Source organism: Orbicella faveolata, unplaced genomic scaffold, assembly GCF_042242905.1.
Source record: "Orbicella faveolata isolate gen_17 unplaced genomic scaffold, um_ofav_v1 contig_13, whole genome shotgun sequence".
In the NCBI taxonomy this organism is placed as follows: domain Eukaryota; kingdom Metazoa; phylum Cnidaria; class Anthozoa; order Scleractinia; family Merulinidae; genus Orbicella; species Orbicella faveolata.
In genome coordinates, this window is record NW_028301540.1 from 32,337,427 (window position 1) to 32,360,000 (window position 22,574).

Sequence of the window (22,574 nt, forward strand, 5' to 3'; positions counted from 1 at the left end):
CGAGGCTTGCAATGACCTTCTTTTGATACAGGTCTCTCTGCTCTTCTCATGTAAATCATTCAAAGGCCAGGTCACTAAAAACACAGCTATTGGTCATAGTTCATTAAATATATGACCGATCTTAGTAGTACGTGTAAAAATGTAGCTCTGCAGTTGTTATGTATAACATTCAATGTGTAATCTGTGATCAGGTATTATTTTTTCCTACACTCGATGAGAAGAGGAAAGGGAAGGGAAGAAAAGAGATTGGGGGAGGGGGTGGGGTAGAGAGGGGGAGGGGGGTGGGGACTGATCGCAGTTTATTTAATTTGCATTTAATTTGCGCACGGATATGTGGCTGATGTTTTTCCACTAAGAAAAGGAAAGGAAAACTAAGATTTTTCAACTTGCAAGCCATTCCAATCCGTGCCATCATAAGTCAAAGAGGTTATTAATGGTATTGGTAAATTGGTTTAGTGATTTTAAACTGAGCTATTACTTTTGGGTTTTCTTTGCCTCCAACATCTCTTTCAGCTTTTCAAAGCAACAGCATAGCTCCTATAAAAGTGTCAAAGTTTTAGTCATTTAAAAGGCGGGACAATGCTAAAATAAGTGCTTTTATTGATTGAAGAAAAAAAAAAATGACAGATCATGTCTCACTGGAGTTTGCAAGTTTCCTTGAACATCGAGTCAAATAATTCTGCATACAAGAAAGGACCACTGAGATAACCTTCTACATCGTCACACTGTACTTCTACTTTTATCACTGCAATGCTAAGACAGTTACTATTTATGCCTTTCTCTTTTAACTAGTACTGCTCATAGTTAGTTTAAATCGCTTCAGATCCAATAGGATGTTCATAAAGGTCTTCAGTCTCCGGCACAGCCTCCTCAACAGCCTCCACCGTCCCCTCCACCGCCCCCTCCGCCGCATCCACCGCCTCCTCCACCCCCTCCCCCGCCAAAACTGACACCTCCTCCCCAACTTCCGCCTCCACCGCCTACGCCACCCTGAGAAAAAAAACAAACGTATAAAGTATTCTTCTCCACTGGGAAAGACAACCGTGAAGTTAAGATTAGAAGGGCTAAGCCAATGGTACGGAATTAATTATGCTGGGACGCAAGTTACACAGTGGGGCTTTCAAAACAAAGGAAATTCGGGCTGGACTGGCACGAGTTCCTTTATTTTGAAAGTCGTACTGTGTAACTTGCGTCCCACTATAATTAATTCCGTACCATGTGACCGGACCGTGCAAAGGACCTATTCATATTTGCTCCAGTTATTTTATTGCGTCGAACAAATCTGGCGCTCTGATCGTTTTATTGGTAAGGCAGTGACATAAAGTCATTGGCATGTTTCAATTTTAACTACTCCTTAGATTTTGTCAGCTTTTCCCGATTACACACGAGAGACGCTGGGAAGAAACATGGACTGAAAAAGCTATAGGTCACGACTGAAAGAAACGCTGGAAACCAAGAAATGACTACAATACATCACCATACGCTAAGAGAGCGAAAAGCTTTCGTTTCAATACACAAAAACCCATTGCAGTTGAGTACACAAATTTATATTAAGTTTTCTTATTCAGTTCCTTTTCCCTTTCACTGGATTATCCTGCGTCAGCCAAAGCTGATGACGTCACAAGAACTACAACTTGCTTACCTCCGCAAACCGTAAAATTACTGGTTTCGCAGTTTTAGCCGTTTTAAATAAATTGGAAGATAATTGTAATTGCGTGTACAGTTTGAACAGTGGCGAAAGAAAGATTAAAGCAAACGATCTTCTATGTATATAAATCCCAGTTGCACAACTCTATTTTACAACATTTTTACGGACTCTCACGTTTTCACGTTTTTAAAATGTTTTTATTTTCTCGTCGTTTGTTCTTTAACACTTTTGGCCCTGACAGTGAAATCTGCTTCAACGGGAATCCCGTTAACTGTATTGTATCTTCAACGGTATCCCATAAAGATGTTATTCTTTCCCGAAAATCCTGGTATCCCCAATATAAAGTTGACATGAAACAATCTTAACACAGGGAACCGTCCTTAAGCAACCGTTTATCAGTTGCCGATCTTACATGGAAATTTTTTAACTCACGGTCTAAGCCAAGTCTACCAAGGCTCATCGATTATCTGAACACGCACAACTGCTCGAACAAGGTCAAAGTTTTAAAATCAATCGTGCCACCATTATCAAACTCCAGTCAAGGGTTTCAAATACACCAGTAACTTCGCGCTGTTTTCCGATATTTCAGAAATCTTGATTCGCTCGTTAACACTGCATTGGTTAAACGCAAAATAAATTGTTTATTAAGCTATCAACTTACCTCGCAATCTTTGCAGCAGGAAAAGCAATTCCCCATCGTAAATCAGATCACTGAGGGACACTGAGTCTTCAAGGCGAAGTTATGATCTAGTTTTTCTCCTGACGACACCGAAGATGTGATCAAAACTGATGGCTTCGGAGAAACAAAGCAAATTTAACTGCGGACGAGGCAGTCATTTACTTAAAATAGCTCCTAATTACAGGGATTTTACTGAGCCGTGGTAAAGGAAGATTGATTTCATTTCAACCAAAGTGACGTACCGGCAAATTGCGGTGGCGATTGACTAAGCATGAACAAAAGTCGCTTAACATGATTGTGCAAATTTGCAATAAGAGAAATTAGGAGATGATACATGTCAGTTACGAATCAGTTATCCCAAGCAAAATATTGTTGTGAAATTTTAAGAACATGTTTTGAAGTAATCGAGAACTACGAAATTGTTCGTCATAGCAAGCTTCTAACTTCCCGACGGGCTAATTAGAATATGGCAGCAATAAAATCATGTTCAAGTTGATTGCTGCGGGCCAATATGGATAGAAAATGTTCCGTATTATCGATACTGGGGTTTCCCTAAAAATGTCGCCGTTCAGTGATTAGGTTGAAATTACGCAGCATAAGTTACAGTCCTCAATTCTTCCGCATTTCTCACCTCTACATCGACCTACGTCAACCGGAAGTGGGATATAACGGTGCTCAGTAATTTTACTTGGAATAGTCAGCAAAGTCGATAGATCCTTGATTTCAGCATGCCCCGAGTGTTATGTTTTATTCTTTGGCTTGCCAGTTTTCCCTTGGCTGGGTAATCGCTTCAAAATGTTCTCATGATTCACGAGTTCTTGTGAATGCAGTAATGTTTTGAAGTGATTGGTAATAATTTTACCCTCCCCCCCGCCTCCCGACCACATGCTTCGGACTAGTGAGAGTTAATTTAGAGTTTGGAAGCTGCAGATCCTGTGTAACTTCGACTACCGTATCTACATTTGCTCTCGGCTTCTTGAAAAAGTCGTCATGTAGTAGCTGACTGACTGACTGACTGACTCTATACTGGACGCCGATGGAGCAATATCAGAGAGGAAGTTATGAGAAACCAGAGCCTAATTGTTCACCCTCTGTAGGTAGCAAAGATATAATTCATGGTTGATGATTTTAATTTTTATACTTTATTCAAGATTTTGTGAGGACTTGGCACTACAATCTTGGACAAAATTCTTAGCAAAACAGAAAGACTTTTGAGTCCATAATTTAAAACCATTGCTGTCAACGGGACGGTTCATGTGTTTGAAAGCAATTTCGACCAAAAAATAGCTGAAATAGATTTCGATCAGTCATGCAACAAAATCCTCTGAAGACTGTCTGGTAGTGAAAAGACATACAGTCCTTGAACTTCAAAGACATATACATTGCTGAGACCATTTCTTTAATATTTCCGAAGAAAACGAACTAACGGAGAACGTGCTAGACCCCAATTACATGGTCTCGGGTACCCGAGACAACCCTCCGAACCCCCTGAGGCAACTTTCTCGAACGTTTATAAGTGAAAACGTAGTCCCTGTAGGCCGAGTCAAAGTTGACTCTGCTTGATTATTCGTAACCCATATTGAATAATCAAATGTGCAAATATTCCTCTTTTTTTTACTTTTCCTCGGGCTTTCGATCACCCTGCGTTTTGCCGATGTTAATTTTCACTTCTTTGATACGAATTTCTGCTTAAATCTTAAATCCAGGCATTACGTGACACTCGCCACGCCGAGAGTTGTCCCAGTTAGGCGAGCCAAAGTGTTTATATGAAGAAAAGTTGTCCTGCTTGCTAGGGTTACCCTACCTGCTGACGCGAGACAACTCGCCCACCTAGTCAGTCTCGTGTTAAGGTTTCTGGCAGTCTCACCAATGTGGAAAGCCTGGCAGTCGGAGCATTTGATCTTGTAATCTGCTCCCTGTCTGTTGTTAGGTTCGTCGCTGTCTTTAACGTTGGTCAGTAAGTGTCGTAACGTAGTTGTAGGTTTGTAGGCTACACGGATGTTGTGACACACTGGACAGCTTACGTGACGAAAACAGATACCTTGAACGTGTTTTTCACAAAAACAACCACAACGCTAGCTTTATTAGACGAAACATTTACCGACCTACTGAAGCTGACGCAACGAACAGGAACCCAACACCCGTTACTACAGTGACTATACCTTACATTAAGGGCACTTCTGAGACTATCTCACGGATCCTACAGCCCTACAACTCTGCCAATGAATATGAGCGTGATATACTGAATACTTTTTGTGCAACACGGTTTTACGAACTCAAACTTTTACAAAGAATGTATGAGCTCATTAGCGCTTTTGCAACCCAGAAATTTTGCAGTTTTTGAAAGACAATATCTCCTTGAATATTACAACCAAATAGCTAAACATTTCACTATGTATTAAGTTTCACTAGCTTTTTAGCTGCCTGGAGTCAATTCATATCTTACACGTTTCCTTCTGTACGCAAAGCCGTATGCAAAAGAGCAAAAATGTAAACAGTTACGTCAGCATGAATCCCCCTATTCAATACGTTGTTTCTGTTGTGCGTGCTTTGACTCGCAAACTACGGGTTTGTGCAGTGCTCTTCCTTCTCAACATTTAGTTGGCACGTTTTCCTTTCAGTTCTTACACCTTCGTCCTTGTAACTTGTGCTATCAGCTTGAAGTCATGTTATTGTGCACGTGGTTTCGCTCCTATCTTTGTAGCTCCAGTTCGTTTGGTGATGTCCCTCCCAGCGCCTTCATCGTTTCTTTTCTGAAAGGGTGTCTAATGGATTCCTTTTCTGGCTCAGACTGCCATCCTCAGGGTGGGTTTTCTCGCGTCAGTCTTCCGCGCCTTTTGTTTTCTTTTTGTTTTACTGCACAAGGGCTGGCAGCTTGTTTAAGGGCATGGAGAAATTTAGCTTTCCCTGATGATATCAGCTGATTTCCACCCCTCTAACAGCTAACTCAACCCATTTTCCCAAGAAAAGAACAATCAGTTTATTACGAGATCGTTGAAAGAAATGCAATAGCTTGTTTTTGCCACTACTTTGTCCACGATTGCAGACCGTGAGTGAAAACCACTAGCGGTGACTGGAAAGAGTACAGGGTGGGAATTGCGTTCTGCTCGGAAGCGCGCCTTGTTAGTTTGTGACAATTCAACAAAACAGCGATGAGTAACAGTTTATTTATATTTATATTTCTGTTATCCAACGCTAGTTTAGATGAAGTTATCATTTATTCACTGTCTCCCTAGTAAGAAACCAAATAAAAAGACCAAAACCAAATTAAGACAAAACAGTTCAACAACAATTAACAAAGGCAACATTTGGACGTCCCAGATCCGGCAAGAAATCTATCCTAATAGTTTTCATCCATTTCTACAATTTGCCCCTCTCCTGCGCTGATCACGTGCCATATTTCTATACTGTCATAATTAAGTAAAATGATTTAAGAAATGAGCTGCACTGTGGGGGGACGGGGGGACGGGGGTATAGAGTTTCGCCTATACATATCTGAATCCGAATCTAACCCAGGCTATGCAATAGAAATAAAATACCGGAGAACACGAGGAACGAAGAAGGGCTAAGGTTTGACTAATTCAAGTTATCACTGAACTGATCATAACAAGGTAGGTTTGAAAGGAAAATGATACAGTCAATAGCACTCATAGTTTGAACGATGAAATGTAACTGCTAAGCGTGTGAACCAACAGAGTTTAAGAATAACGTTGACAGCAAACGGCAAAAATTGCTGCTGATTTCGTGTTCTTTTCCTCTCGTCCTTAGAATATTCCCAAACAAAACTTGAAAAATCTCCTATTCACAGTAAATATACACAAAAAATTCTCATTTCAGTGAAACAGTTAATAAAAGAGCAGTACCGTTCATCTCTTGCCATTCGAATGTTGTTTTCGGTAAACGTCCTTCTTTAACATTCATACCTGAAATTTACAGTCAGGGATTACACCAAAAAGATAAAACATTGTGGAAATCGAGCACAGATCGATGAAGCCCCGTGTTGTACTGGGCTACCTTACAGAACAGTTACAAGGTTTACACTGAAAATAATACGGGACCGTAATCTCGGGCTATATAACAATGTCAATTTAGAAATGAGTGTGAACGCAACAAACTGTATCGATCACTGAAACTCGCAGAGAGCTTAAACGACCAAGATATATCACCATTTAAACGCATCTTCAAAATTATTTCAGTCTACAACGGGTGCGACGAAACACAATTTGAGCAGTTCGGCTTCGTCACAGTCGCGTCACAGACTTCTAGAGAGCTGCTTTCCTTGGATAACCTCTTTGATTTCTTGCAAGTCAAGAGTCTCGTATTTCAACAAGGCTTCTGCTAAGCGGCTGTGTTCCTTGGAGTGCACCTGGAGTATATTCTTCGCTCTCTCGTAGGAATCCTACGATAGAAACAGCACTCATTAGACTCGAAAATCAAAGAACGAATCTCAAAAAGGGCTTTCAACTGACTGTCGTAAAATGAAAACCAAAGTAATCACTCTAGCCAATCACAGAAGACACAGACAATCCAGTCAACCAATCAAAACCCGAAGCAAATGCCTGCAGCCGCCGCAAAGCGCGGAAAAACTTGTGTGCTCGAGTCAAGGTTCATTTTGTATACTCGTGATTGGCTTAGAGTTTTCTGAACCAATCCCAAAACGCGGTTGAACCGTTATTCAGCGTTATTCAGGTTAACCTGAATCAATCGAACCGGATGGCAGACTCCCCCCCTGCCCACCCCCGTCCCTCCCATAAGCCAAAAATTAATAACGCCCAGGTTAGCCTGTTTACCGTCAGCTACAGTATTGATAATTGAAATGGCAACTCGATATATCCTTGAAAAGCCTGCAGTCTGCAGCCTGCCGTCTGCATTTTACACAGACCGTAATGCAAATCTTGTTTTACTAAATTGCAGTGCCCGGGGAGCATTGAAACCTCTTTTGACCTTCTGACCTTTTTTGGTCAAATTGCCGGTCTTTTCGGCTATTAACGCTATACGAGCGTTTGTAACTAGCGACTGCTTGCCAGGGTCTTAACTCACCTTGAGAAGTTGTTTGACTTCACTTTCAATCAATGCCTGTAACTCAGGACTCGATTTCTCCACGTCCTTCACTTGAACCATTCCAATCTAAGAGCAGACGAGATTCTTTTACACCAAGGCCAAATAGAAATGATTTGCTCGCATTTTTAATACATTTCTATCAATACTGTAAAAAAAGCTGCTTGTTTGATGAGATCGTTTACTTTTAAGACGTCGTCGGTAAACAAAAAAGAGAGTAAAGACAAGAAATAAAGACCCACACACACATGAAGAACAATACTTGATGACATTAATTTCTCATAACCACGCCGCTTCATTCTTTCCAAGTTCTGGACACGTCAAAGATTCCACCTGACTAATAGCCCATGTTACAGTCCCGTGCTCAGTTGCCAAGCCTTTGAACAGAAGCGAGGCTAGAGTTGACTTTGTTATATGATACAAACCTCGTTACTTTTCAAATGCAAATTGTTAGTTTCTTATCGCTACCGTCACTGGGTCAACCCAAACCTCGTTTTTATGGCGTGGAGGCGTGGTTACATTTCCATAACGATTAAGTACAAGTAGCTCATCAAAAATCCGTGTAGCGTCTCTGATCGGTCGTCACTCGTTTTTGAAGTTTCGCGCGCAAATAACAACCAATCACGAATTTCTGTAAAGCTGCGACTTGATAGACTGTCTATTTAGGCTTAAAACACTTACAACACCTGTGACTGTCGAGAACAATATGGAATTATTGTACCTTGTCACTCATGCCATACATGGACACCATAGCATGTGCGATCTTATTTGAGGCTTCCATGTCACTTGCAGCCCCTGATGTAAAAAAGAAAAAAAAAGACATAAAAAGACGAATAAAAAAAATCGTAGTTAAAGCTTGGTCGGGAGAATCTTGCTTAAAATGCTGTCCAAGGTTGGCGCGGAAAGGACCTTAAACTTGTAAAACTTTTTGGACGAGTTTTACGGTGAGGAGGAGAAGTAGATGGGATGATACTGGATTTAAATATATAGTGTAAAATAAAGATATGAAAACTGAAATCTCAAGGAAATGAAGGATAGACACCAAAATGTACTCCTCCTTAACTTTCACCAGTGAGCCCTTGAGGACAACTGGAAAGGAAGCAATCGAACAAACACACAGCACAGGCAAACGAAAACAAGCACACAAAGAAACAAAACTCGTTTCCTCCAAACTAATTACATATTTTTACAATAGTCACCTCGTGATTAAGGGCGCTTTATTCTGACCCGGAAAAAAACAGAGTAGTTTCAGTTTCTATTGAGTGTCAGGAAACCAAAACCAAAGAAACCACTCTAGCCAATCACAAAGGACACAGACAATCCAATGAACCAATCAAAACTGAACAAAAATACATGTAGCCGACGCTCAGCTGACGAAAAGCGCGGGAAAACGTACAGTTTAACATACTAAAATCTTACGACTCTATACCAAAACCTACCTGTTGTTACGTTTTCTTTGCCAAAGATAAGTTCTTCTGCCACTCGACCACCCATGCTAACATCAAGCCTGGCTAGGAGCTGAGCTTTAGACCAGTTCAACTCGTCTTTCTCTGGTAACTGGGAAACCTTTAAAAAAAGGAAATATTAACATTATTATTTTTTTAATGAACTATCCACTCCTCCTTTCTTGAAGGAAGCTGTACGGCAATTGCTAAAACGATATCTACCTCTAGCTCAGTTCATATTGAAGACAAGACTGCAGACTTACAGAGACTCTTTCAAAGAGTGCGCTGGATGGGATACTTGTCAATCGCAGGTTTTTCCAAGTGTTCTTTTGCGAGTGTCTTCTGCAAGTGTCTTAAACCGGGCTCCAACCCTGATCCGCTCGATCTCTTAATCGACCACGCTAACGGTTAGGCCATCATGACCACTCGCTTATAATTTTACTCAAATCAATAAGTAAAACTCTATACATACCATTCCCAAAGCCTGGCCCCGCGGTATAATGGTTGCTTTGTGTATTGGCAAAGCGTTAGGAGTGTACAAGGCAACCAGCGCATGCCCACCCTCGTGATACGCCACCAGCTCCCTGTTCTTGGCTTCAATGACTGCACTCTTTCGTTCAGGGCCTGTAGCACAAGCAAAATAAGATTTAGCAGAAATAAACGACACATTACATCTGATTTTCTCACAAATGATTTATTCAAAGTAGAGTAGGACTAGCCCCTAGAAAATACGTCATCCTTTTAATTCGCCCTCTAAGGAGCTACGTCACAGTTTGCGCATCTCGAAAAAGTTTAGCCTAAATTTTTCAAGTTCGTCGTTTGCAATCCGTGTTAATCTTCTCCATCCTTAACCATCCTTGTTCCTTTATGGTTTATTATTATCTCTTTTGTGTTTTTCTCTCTTAGCGCACTACTATTGTTAGGTTTCTTTCAATTTAAAGGTGATTTTGTACGGGGACAAAATAACTGGAAATGCTGTGACTGAGCTTGTAATCTGTAAAACGTCACTAAGCTACAACCAGATCTCAAAGAACTCATATAACAGAACAAGAGCGACCAGAGTTGTGAGTGATATTAAGAGTACAGCTCAGAAACGAAAGCATTTTTAGTCACGTATTTACTTTTCTACCATTATAGTTTGACTTTATTTCATAAACAATCATCGTTAGGTACAAGAATAAAGTTTTTCTAGTTCCTGTAACAACGTCTGCGTTTGACTTTCTGTTTCTTCGCCTCGAACTATTGAAGTTCGAAAGAAGATCAGTGAATCCCTTGGTCAATCCCTTATAGACACGTAATCAAATTATGCAAGTGGATGTATGAAACACCATATTTTGAACTGCGGGTAAAATTATTTAATGCCATTAAGAGATCAACCCAGTCATGTATTAATATTACACAGCTGCGAAAATACCATCAATTCAGGTTTAACTGGATTCTGACAAGTTGTTACATGTAGTTATATTAATAAATTATATGGAGATAGCACACGGGAGAGTGGTGAAGTTTTGATTTACATGTAAATTTGCTGATCAACAAAATGTTGGTTGTACGAAAATGCCGAAAAAAGCAATGGCACGTTAAGAAATGAATTCCTCACTGCCGAACTGCGTAGTACACAAGGAAGACCTTATATGGCCAACCACAAGAAACATCAACAAAATACTTACCCATGAGAATTTTATCTTTCGCAAATTCAAGATGTCTGGTTGTGACACTCGTGTCTCCTTCACTTGCTGCATAAATCGCTGCAGCATTCACCATGTTGGCCAGATCAGCACCTAAATGAAGTAATTAGTATTCAAAATATTGATTTAATTCCTTTTCACATAAATGTATTTCACAAACAGGAAACATTTTTCTGTGTTCCCATCGAGCTACAGAAACGCATATGGAACATACTGCAGGAAGACGAGTCACAGGCGGGTGTTTTCACACTTTCTCTAGTTCTTCAAACGTTTGGGGCCATCTCAGGGGGTAGCATATTCTCTTAACCACTTGAAAATTTTACTTTTTCTCCCTTGTTCCCTCTTAATAAATTTCATTGCTCTTTTAATATTTTGTTTAACGTTCCCTTCAATAGCAGAGATATCCCTTGCTCCCTCAAATTAATCTCAACATTATCCCCAAACCCCTGGGAGGGTCTCAACTTTCACGAGTGTTTCTACAGAGTGCGAGTGAATAAGCAAGCAAGCAAACTAATGCAAGTAGGACTTTGAGTATACATACCTGAGAAACCAACAGTCCCCCTAGCAAGCACTTCTACATTGACATCTGAGACAATGAGAGACAACAAAGTGAGTATACTCTAGATACCTCAGATACATGTATGTCTAACTAGACCACATCACAAGTCTGTGAACAGCACAGTACCCAAGCATGTAGCCATTGGATAGGTAAAGGTGAAGTTTGCATCAGGACAGTGGCCCATGCAATCAGAGCTCACCCTGCTTCCTGTAGCACGAAACGACTAAGCCCGAGTATTTCTACCCCTCCCCTGGGGTGCTGGTCCATCACAGGGTTACCCCCCCCCCCCAGCATTAAATTTGCTGGTACTGATTTATACATCTGATTGGAGAGAGGCAATGTGAGAGTGAAGTGTCTCAACTTCCCCAAGAATACAACACAATGACCCTCGTGTATGTGTTTGTTCCATTTCCAGATACATTCTTAACAAACATACCATCAGCAACTTGTACATTCTTGAGATGTAGCTTGAGAATATCATGACGTCCTTTGACATCAGGCATAGGTACAGTTATCTTGGTGTCAAATCGACCAGGTCTAACAAGTGCCCTGTGTGAAACATGTTTGATAACAATTACCAACAAGCTGACCATCCACTCACACACACAGGGAAAGAAGTGATTTAAAGAGCTAACATCCTAATGACAAACTTGAAACACAATGTTAAAAAACCTTCAAGTTTATAATGCATGTAAATCTTAATCACTCACAGAAAAAACGACTTTGAATATGGTGACATACATGTACATGTACATGTAGCCCTTTTAATTCCTCAGCACACGTGTATATGTAGAAACTATGGAGCATCAGTTTTCACTCACAGCCAGCAGCCATGCAAATTTATTGGAACAAAAGAAAGTGTTAACATGAGAAAAGAGTTCAACTTCCACAGGACTGGTTTGGTACACCAACATGGCTGCCGTTTCATTGTTTTGGAACACCAATATATGTAGCTGCCATGTCGCCAAGTGAAAATACTCCATTGCAATTTATGACTAATAGCCTGAACTGACCTACAATGTTACATGCAGGGAATTTTCTAGCCAAAAGATGGAATAATCTTACTCTTAAACAACAGCTGGTGCAACTGGACATCAAATCACAATCATGTGGAGTAAACTAATTTAGCAAGAAAACTTACTTGTCTAGCACTTCAGGAAAGTTTGTTGCACCAATCACAACGATTCCTTCTGATGTATCAAATCTGTAAGAAAAATACAGATTTCGATTGATAACAAACGTATGTGCTAGTAGATGTACACATTTTTCTAGCAAATCAGTTCAAACAGGATGAGATACATGTAGTGCTAAAGTGCTAAAGGTTCTGTCAAATGATTTGGGAAAGAAAATGGCACAACTAGCAAATTGTACAGACCATTAAAACAATTCACTTACCCATCCAATTCAACAAGCAACTGGTTGAGGGTCATTCTAGAGTAGGGCTGGTGATCATGAACAATTCTAGTGCCTCCAATAGCATCCAGCTCGTCAATGAACACTATGCAAGGGGCATGCTCTCTAGCGGCAGCTGAAACCAAACAAACAAACATGGATTGTTTGCATTTGAACAAAAAGATAATCTATTAAGCATGACTTTCATCGAGACTACCAGTGTGTACTTTAAGAAGCTGTTGCAATGAGTCAATTCACTTCAATTTGCTATCAATGTTTTTAATAAGTTGTAAACACACAGTAGAATTGCACATTTTAAACAAATTGCAACTCTTTTTACACTGAGTCACAATTTAAATGTAAAACACTTGACACTCAACTCCTGTTTCTGCAGCACAACACAGCTGGGATTATTACTACATGTAACTACTCCCCCCTGAATGTACATATACATGTAGGGAGGCACAGTGGCCTCATGGTCAGTGTACTCGACCCTTAGCAAGCGGTCCAGGTTTGAGCCATGGCTGGGGACATTGTATTGTGCACTTGGGCAAAACGATTTACTCTCACAGTGCCTCTCTCCAACCAGGTGTATAAATGGGGGGTAACCCTGCAATGAACTAGCATCCCATCCAGGGGGGAGTAGAAATACTCCTAGCTGCTTCATGCTACTGAAATCGGGATAAGCTCTGGCCTGATAAGCCACTTGGCTTGTATGCAGACTTTACCTTTTTTCCTTACCCCTGAATCAGTCCATCACAGGTTACTTCCCAGCATTCTGCCAGGTTTCTCCAGCAATTCACTGGAAATCGTTTATAACTACTGACTCAGACTCTCAGGTTTGCTTGGCCCACACTTAGAAAGGCTGCCATAAATGCTTACTACTTGTAACTAACTAGTGACCAGTGTTGGCAATGCATACTCATTGCTAATTGCAAATTAAAATCTGCACTTACAAAAGAGATTTCTGACTCGTGCAGCCCCAACACCAACAAACATTTCATCAAACTCGGAACCAGAACAGAAAAAGAACGGTACTCCAGCCTCGCCTGCAACAGCCTTGGCCAGAAGAGTCTTCCCCGTTCCTGGTGAGCCAATCAGTAGCACCCCTGGAAAAAAACAAAACAAAAAAAACAACAACAAACACTTTACATGTAACAGCACCAACTTAGTAATAAAAACAACAAAACCGAAAAAAGCAATGCAGTTACAGTAACACTGTATTTTGACTCACCTGTTGGCATTTTTCCTCCAAGCCTCTTAAATCTCTCTGGGTTTCTCAGAAACTCGACTACATCCTTTAACTCTTGCTTTGCCTCTTCCACCTAAAAACAGAGGTACAGTAATTAAGTGCTCTGACAGAAATTAGACCACTTTACATACAGTGAGAGCAGTTTTCATTTGAGTGCCAAAGAACGATCGGTTTTGTATCAACTACGCCACACGATTGGCTTAAAAAAACTTGCACCACTATTTCATCCAATCAGAAGTAAAAGCAATTGTGACTCACTTGCACTCATTTTCTCATGTTTTGTGTCAGCTACATGTATAGTACATGTAATAACTTCAAGTTTTGATTGGTTCACTGTATGGTCTGCATCCTTTGTGATTGGCTAGAGTAACTATTTTGGTTTATTGCTTTTACTATATGTACACTCAATATGAAACTTGCTCTATACATCAATAAAACAATAAATAGACAGGCAGACAGACAGACAGGCATGCAGGCAGACAGACAGATAGACAGCACTTGTACTGTAAATGTTTGCTTCCCTGAACAATCTACAATACAGCGTGGATGTACATGTACAGTAAAGTTCACGAATTGTTTTCTTCATTTTTTGGACATTCAACATAACATACCCCTTGCACATCTGTAAATCTGCATTTTCTGTCCACGTTGTCAGGATGGATATCCTTTTGACTGGAGCTCACTGAAGAATCAAAACAAAAATTTCAAGACAAGGAGTTTTCTTAATCACTGACCACATCTTTTACCAAAGTAAGTGTTTTGTTTCTTTCAAATATCAGTTTAAATAGACTATGCCTGTGTTAATTATAAAAACAAACAACCTATTATACTTCTCACACACTACTGGGAGCCATGGCCAAAAAAGGCCAACAGTCTGCCAACAGTCAGCCAACAGTTGGCTGCCTTTAGTCAGCTGACTGACGACCAACAGTTGCCTGACAGATGGTTGACAGACGGCCGACAGGTTTTTTCGGGAGCTGTTCTTCACAATTAACAAATAAAATACACAGGTAAATTACTGAAAAAACAAACAACCAAACAAAAAAAAAAACAAAAAAAAAAAAAAACACACTACATGTATCTTAAAAGTTTCCCATTTGACCTACATGTATATGGCATGACTCATCTGAGAATCTGTCGAAGGCTTGTGCCAATAACTGTGGTGTAGAAACCCTCAGTCTCTGTTTTTTAAACTTAGATTAATGTTGATATTGTTTAAAGCTTATGTAGCTTGATACTCACTCTTCATCTGGAGTTGTGCTTCAATCAAGGAGAGAATTAGAAACAAAGCAATGAGAAATCTGACTGTGTTCCAGAGTTGTTCCTTGAAAAATGCACCTGCATTGTTTCAATAAAAAAGAGCACTAGTTATTATCACCAGTATTCTGAGCAAAGGAATACAATGAGCAAAGAAAGTTGTGTCTGATAGCCTGGGGCTGGTGCCTTTTACAGTCAGGCTAGTGAATTCTGTCCTTCACTCAAGTGAACATTCTTGGAAAAAATTTTCTCAAGAAATACGAACTACTAAAGTACTGCATCAGATGAAATTTTAGGGGCCTAGTGAGAATGACTCTTGGGCTAGCACATGTACATCATAGCTACAGCTTGCATGAAGGACAAGCTCGAAGATTGGTTTTAATTGCACCCTTTGAGTTTGGCATATTTTAATTTACAGGTTCACAGTGTAAATGCTGGGCTGCAGCCAGTGTGATGCAAACCAAGGCACTTGACTCAGTCATGGTTTTTGTTTTTGTTGCAGTAGGTTTTTTTTGTAGGGAGAAGGGAAAGTACATGTAAAGCAATACTTAATACCTTGGAAGAGAATTTAACCATGGACTTTGAAGCAAAAATTTTTGTTTGTCTGGCTGCGGCTCTGAAATGTACGCTGTACATACTGTACATAAAGGTCAATGCACCATGGATCAACTGGCCAGGTAGACTGCCTCAAGGGTGAAAAATTTAAGCTGGTGATCTCTTAAGTAAAACACCATAAGCAGTTAACTTAAGAAACTGAACAATAACAAGCCAAACTTACCTTTCTGGTTTTGTGTAATAACATAAACAGGATTATCTTCAGTTCCAGTCTGAATGGCAGGAGAGGTTGCTGTGCCGTAAGAGGATGGGCTGCCAAGTTCATTTGATGGTGACAAGATCTACCAACAAAAAACAAACAGCTCTTTCTAAATATATTTTACCTATTATACTCATAAATTCAAATCAAAAAGTTCTTTGAAATTGATTTCGTGATAAAAACTAACACTGTGATTGTTTGTGTGCAGGCCTAATGGAGATGGAGGTGGACTACAAGCTTAGAGATCAGGTACATGTTCAAATCTAGATTACAGTGTAGTACAAATTAAATAAAAAAAAGAGAAGCTGTAGTAAGGGCGTTGTATGGTAAATGTTGGAGGGTGAGTTGGTATGGCATCCCTGGCAGGGGTAGGGTAGGTTTAGGGACTCAAGGAGGTTCTTGTTGCCTTTACTACATGTACATGTACAAAACCTGTAACTGAAGGTGTATTATTAATGCTGACAAGATTAAAAAGTCCTCAGTGCTTTGGTAAGGGTCAATGTGCAATCATGTACCTGATTGATTACCTTTTTTATGTCAGCATTGCTTACTTTGTCAGTCAACACCAGTGCCTAAAAAGTAACAAATTAAATGATAGGAACTGAGTGACGGTAAAATATTTAAGGAAAAAAAAAGCAAGCTTACATGTGAATCTTACACTGTAAGGGTACTCACTACAATAAAATTTTATATTTTTGGAAACAAAAATGGGGACTCAGAATTTTTCTTTGTCCCACGCTCGTGTCTTGTTGATTAATTCACCTACACATTTCATTACCGAGCTTAAAATTCACCATCTTTATTAATTTATCACTACTCACGATGACTTCGATAGCGTTGATCCTAGCAGTATGCAGGACACCTGTCATATATGAACTCAGTTAAATGACCTTGCTTTCCATGAGTTCTCGTAGCTCAGTGGATAGAGCGCCCGCCCGGTGTTCGGGAGGTCATGGGTTCAATTCCTGTCGGGGACTCAGAATTTTTCTTTGTCCCACGCTCGTGTCTTGTTGATTAATTCACCTTCACATAATTTATCAATACACGCACTTGTTCAACTGGTTTTCACTCTACCCTGCCAAATTATAATTATGTAGGTTCTCCCTTCCCCAGTCAAACCTGGTCTGGGTTGTTTGAAAGGTGGATAACGTTATCAACCGGATGTGGATAGCATAGTTTGCTTTGTTACACTTATCTGGTGGAGAGAGATTTATCCAGTGGATAGCATTATCCCCCTATTAAACAACAGGGGCCTGAACGCTGAGAGTTGGCGAGCCCCTGAAATGATCGCCACTGATTACCTCTTGCTTCATTTGGTTGGCAACAGGTTTGAGTTCTTTGCTTTTCTGTACAGTTCTTTTTGATCATTTTTGCTTTGAGCAGATAAGATTGCAGTAACTGTACAAAATAATGTTTCATTCACAGTCTGAATTGCACCATTCAGTACAGAGGGTTTAACCTTGGCTGTTTGATTATGTTATCCCAGACATCTGCTAACAGTATTTTTAGTACCACAATACCATGGAAACAACAACAACAACAACAAAATCTTTATTAAAGTGTCTGGGAGATATTTGGCATTGCTGCTAATTGGGGACACAACATAAAGGAAATATAAATGTGAAAAGAAATAAGTACATGAATGTACTGTACATGGGCAGGAAAGATAAAAATGTTTTCCATTTCTTTTGACATCAATCCAAGACAACCAACCTTTAAGTATTCACTTGTCACAGACTCATCTATGGCATATTTCCGACTCTCGTATCTCTTCACAACATAGTTTGGATCCTCATTAACCAAAGCCTGCAAGATGCATGTATATGACAACAATGACAGTATCAAACCTGTTTGAAATATACTTGAGTCTACATAAACAAAAAAAAAGACAGCCTCTGATCAGGAACTAACCCGCAAATACTCTGCTTGTGCCCTGGGATTGTGTTCTTCTGCATTTGCTCTTTCCTCTAACTGCTGTATTCGCCGAACAGAAACTGAATGCAAACCTCTTCTCTGGATTTGAACTAAAGACACACAATCATTTATTTTCCAAAGTTAGGTCTGAAGCTGACATAATTTATATTAACTTTTTCTCAGGACTACATGTAAACTGCTGTTCAACAAAGCAGGAAGGACACTGGTGAATTTTTACTATTTCCAGTTTTCTTTCTTTTTTATGCAACTACATGCGCATATTATACCAGCTAACCAGAGAGATTCTATACTATCTGTATTGATCACTGTATTTTTGTGAATCAAGGAACTGTAAGGAAAACATTTACTGATTTAACACTGCTATTTTCCCCCACTTACATGACGTGTGTAGCAATGGAAGTTTTGTAAAAGATGACATGAAGATAGACGGCTTGAGTCTTGGAGGACTAAAGCTGGGTGGACTTAGACTTGAAAAGCCTGTCAAAGAAAGTTGATGTCAGTAAACAGTGTCCAAAGATTCAGGCGCGAGCCCCAAATGTGAAGACAATGATGAAATGTTCACTTTGAAGTTAGTTTTCTAACCAAGCAGAAAACAAAGTTTACATGATGATTGCATCCAGTCAACTTCACTCATGTGCAAAGTTAACCATCTTTGTATAACAGGTGTGTATAACTGTTTAAACCATATTTTTGAATATTTTGCATGTAACTGGCAGTCATACATCAGTACATGTCTACATGCAGAAAGACAGACAGACTGACAGATAGACAGACAGACAGACAGACAGACAGATAGACAAACAGACAGACAGATAGCACAAAGATTTGAAACAGAAATCACCAACTCCCAAAATCTTCAAGGTAGGTGTTTATATAACATAATAAAATCTATTGTTGACTTTTTTTTTTTTATAAAAGGTCAGCTTTACACAAACTGTACATACATGTACATGTACATATATATATGGGGACTGTTGAACAGCATGTCAAATGTTTAGGAACAGTTTGTTAATAGCAAAATATCATTCTAAGGAAAAGGGAACCTGAGTAAAGAAAACCAAATTTAATTTTTCGATTAAGTCATGGTCAGGATTTGCACCTTACCATGTTTGTTTTTGAAGAAGGATTCTGACGAGACATGAGACACTGCCCATGGACTGCTGCTGTCGTGTGTGTTACAGCGGCAGACGGACAGAGGTGTAGCAAGCTGTGTTAATAAATCAGCAGGAACTGAAGAGATGCCAAATTCATCAAGAAATGTAGCATATGGATCCTAAAAACAAACTCAATGTGTCAGTAAGAATATTCATTTATTTATAATAAACATGTACGACTCAAAGGTTATTTTATGACCTACTTAAGAGATGTACCTCTCAGGGTTCCAGATATTAGATTTAGAATGATTATCAGTTGAGTAAGACGTGACGGGGCTTTGGTGATGAAGTTTTGGCCTTAAAATTTACAGTATTGTCACAGACAACTTTCCTTGTTTCCAGTGATAACAACATCAACAGCCATGCATTACCTACAATTTTGTGCACTTTGCTGCAAAGGCCGACGAGTTGTCACTGGAAATGGGGCAAGTTGCCTGTGACAACAATACAATTTTGACATTTAAACCTGGTTACCAAACTTCTGCCACACTTTAATAGAGTGATAATCATAGTATAATGTAAACGTAAGGTGCCAATCATGTCCCAAAATTCTTGAAGTTTAATTATCCATGCAGTAACAACCCAAGTGTATGTACTCACTTGATTACTGCTGCCTGTCTCCAAATCTGATGTGGTCACCTGGTTTTGTTCTGTTTTTGATTTTGACTTTTTAATATGTTGTGTTTTCATCTGTGCATACGACAAATATCTTCCAACAGATGAGTTCTTAAAAGTATTTAACAAAGTGGTCACTTGAGTAAGAAGTCCTCCAGCCTGGAAAACAAACAGAGACCTTAGACATAAACCACAAGGGCATAATGCATGTATATACAAGGAAAGCATACAAAATTTAAAAGGTGTTTTAAAAAGTTGAAGAATATACATGTAATTTTGTTATTTTTGCATGCTCCAGCAACAAAAACTACCATGCAGGAGTTTCATTTACATTTTGAGCAGGAGGCAAATGGTTTTCACTGGCAGGCAATTTGTTTTTGGAGTGACCTTATGTAATAGAACAACTTTCCCCTATATGGTCGTCCTGTCTGCTGCCTAGCAACTTGCATGCTGCTAAGAGAGCCATTGGAAATTTATCAGGGATAAATAGTTCCACATACAAAAACAAGGCGGGATGGAATATTTTTCTACTATTCAAAAAAATTGACCGAGGTTATAATCATTAAAAATTGGCCAAAGATACAGGTAGTTTCATCAACATACGCAAATGATCAGATTTCTTTCCTGACACCAAACCTACAACTGTACATGCAGACTTGAGCTTAACTTATACTTCCGCTCATTATATAAACTTAAGGCGTCTCGATACAGTTTTTTCCGGACCACGAGTAAACCAAGCATCTTCAAACAGCTTTTCACCACAGACTGTCAGAGTCTGTACCGTTTAAAGTATCGAGAAACCTTAAGTCTTATACGCGTTTTAAGCGGCTTGCTTCAACAAAATAACTTAGATCAGATAAAGGGGAAAAAAAGAGGAAATATCATAGATGCGTTGTGAAAACGTATTGTAAACTTCCTGGAAGATTGGAGCATGACGCAGGGAATAGACAAGAACGCGAAACGGGAACCACATAAATAAACCAAATTCTTCTGTATTCAACGGCAGAAAACATAGTGCAGATACCTGAGGACTGATTCCTGTGGAGGAAAGCATCACTTGAACGGTTGAACTCTGGAAAAATCACAATATTCGCCGTACATGTATATTCCACGAAGTTAGTTACACAACTTTCTCTTTCCACCTTTCTTCCTAAAGAATTGCATCATGGGTTCAAAGGGTATACCGCTGGCTAGTGACACATGCGGGCTTCGCTTCGCTGAGTGGATGATTTATGTCCCGTAAATCCCGCAGAATGTTCCACAGTTCGAGATTTGAAAAATATCTGTTGTAAGCAGATGTCCTGACAAAAAAAAAATCATGCTAAAGAACGGTCACATTTTGGTATCAAACCAGTCTAATTATAACTCAGCCAGATTACACTGACTGCTCAAAACGGTGGTTTTAAAATATCGACAAATTTTCCAGTGTTCTGCCATTGTGTTTGTTTTGGTCTCATACTTTTGTCAACACCTCGATCTCAACTATTTACAACTTTTGATATCATGAGTTTTCAAATTCAAATAAATTTAAACACCAGGAGGATGTTTGCAGTTGATCCAGGATGTATTCCACCATTTCTTCTGATGTCAATGGGGATCTTGACAGAATCTAGGCGCCCGACCATGTAGAGCTGTCTAATGAAAGGTGATTTTTTTTTTTTTGAATTAAATATAGGTTTAAAGGTTTAGGTTTCCTAATAAATTGTCTGTGTAAAGGAGATGCTTCAAATGTAGAGTTTAAATGCCATTATTGGCCATATTCGTATTCTCGGTATTGGACTGGAACTAGCTTGCAATGGAGGCTCATGCGGGGAATATCATTAAAAAAAGATTAATGTCATTTGCATTTGAGAAGAATCCCCGCATTAGCCTCATTTGCATGCTAGTTCCAGTCTAATACTGGGAATACGAATCAGTGGCCTATTAATAGAGACGCTTTTCGCCAATATATTATAAAAATCTTTTTTTTTTCTGAATTTTTTGGGGAGCGCACGTGTGTCACGAATAACATTGCGGTCCCTGAACACTTGTCGCCTTGCCACCGCTGCATGCTGGCACTGGTCCTCGGTGAGGTCTCCCTTTGTTTGAGAGAACGTGGGCCTAGAAAGACCTTGCGTAGTTTCTTTTAACATTGTTCTGTGTTTGATGACTATTAAGAACACGCGCGGGGTTTGCTCTAATTTGCAGCTAATGTTTCTATGCAAACATTTAAATATAGAATCCCAACAGCATTTCCGAGCATTCCGCAAGGACCATTTCGTCGATAAAAGGGAACAGGCCGAGGTGCGTGCGGGTTAAAAGGGACACTAGAAACAAGCTAATACCGAAAAAGCTTTCTTTTGTGTCCTCATGTGATATTTGTTATTATTTTGCCTTAACTCCGCGAAAATTGAATTTATAAACGAATTCTTTAGAATTGTAAATGTAGTTTATATATATGATCGAATTAAGGGGGTCAGCTTTATATGAGGATCAAGTTGTTTGCTGCTGGCACCCTATTTGCGATATTTATATATATATTTTTATGCAAATAAAGTTGTTATATACATACAGATAACGTGATTTTTTTAAACTCTCTCCTCTCCAGCAATTTAGATACAGCGCTCAGAAAATTGAGAAACAGGAAAACTTGAAGCTCTTAATTTTATTATCGATCTGCAAATCGAAAGTTTTGTGTTAAAACATGTTCGCGGTTTTTTTTATGCGAAAGCCACTGTAGGTACAGCTTGTGATTTAATTCGAAATACAAACTGTCTCATTTCCTTGTTTCGCCAGCAGTAAATCAGTGGATTAAACAATGAATTCAACATGCCAAAAGTACGGACCCATGATGCTTGATAGATGATGTTCACTTTTGTCACAAAAGACAAAGCTGCAAAAGCCATCGGCACGAAACATAAAACAACAGCACCGACTACAAACACAGTTGTCTTAAGCGCTTTGCTCTCTTTTACGAATCTTTCCACTTCCTCTTGCGGTAGCTGTTGATTTTTTATCTTTTTCTTGTGGCAAAGTGTTTCACGATACAAAATTGCGTATGTGGATGAAATAAAAAGAACACACAAAAACACAATAAGA

At 39.4% G+C, this 22,574-nt stretch overlaps 2 protein-coding genes across 3 annotated transcripts in view; both read right to left on the bottom strand.

Moving 5' to 3' along the window:
- Window positions 1–580: 580 nt before the first annotated feature.
- Window positions 581–20,681, bottom strand: LOC110049949 (uncharacterized). 2 transcript variants are annotated; one of them, XM_089285548.1, is made up of 24 exons: window positions 20,521–20,681; window positions 19,482–19,655; window positions 18,832–19,000; window positions 18,106–18,204; window positions 17,704–17,816; window positions 17,506–17,598; window positions 16,320–16,364; window positions 15,757–15,874; window positions 14,964–15,059; window positions 14,333–14,403; window positions 13,704–13,794; window positions 13,426–13,578; window positions 12,473–12,605; window positions 12,219–12,281; window positions 11,514–11,626; window positions 11,060–11,104; window positions 10,501–10,611; window positions 9,303–9,454; window positions 8,825–8,951; window positions 8,107–8,180; window positions 7,368–7,454; window positions 4,132–6,726; window positions 2,310–2,441; window positions 581–990 (listed from the first exon to the last, which is right to left on the bottom strand). In XM_089285548.1, exons 1-22 carry the CDS (start codon window positions 20,548–20,550, stop codon window positions 6,580–6,582), a joined length of 2,304 nt encoding a protein of 767 aa, XP_089141674.1. In that variant the 5' UTR covers window positions 20,551–20,681; the 3' UTR covers window positions 581–990; window positions 2,310–2,441; window positions 4,132–6,579. The 2 variants fall into 2 exon arrangements, with proteins under 2 accessions (XP_089141674.1, XP_089141673.1); XM_089285547.1 differs by having other exon boundaries at window positions 16,308–16,364.
- Window positions 20,682–21,952: 1,271 nt separating this feature from the next.
- The window catches only part of LOC149115992 (histamine H2 receptor-like), a 1,233-nt gene continuing 611 nt past the window's right edge, over window positions 21,953–22,574 (bottom strand). The window contains exon 1 of the mRNA XM_089283871.1: window positions 21,953–22,574. This exon is cut by the window's right edge and continues 611 nt beyond it. Within this exon, the coding sequence (XP_089139997.1) occupies window positions 22,196–22,574 (379 nt within the window). The 3' untranslated portion in view covers window positions 21,953–22,195.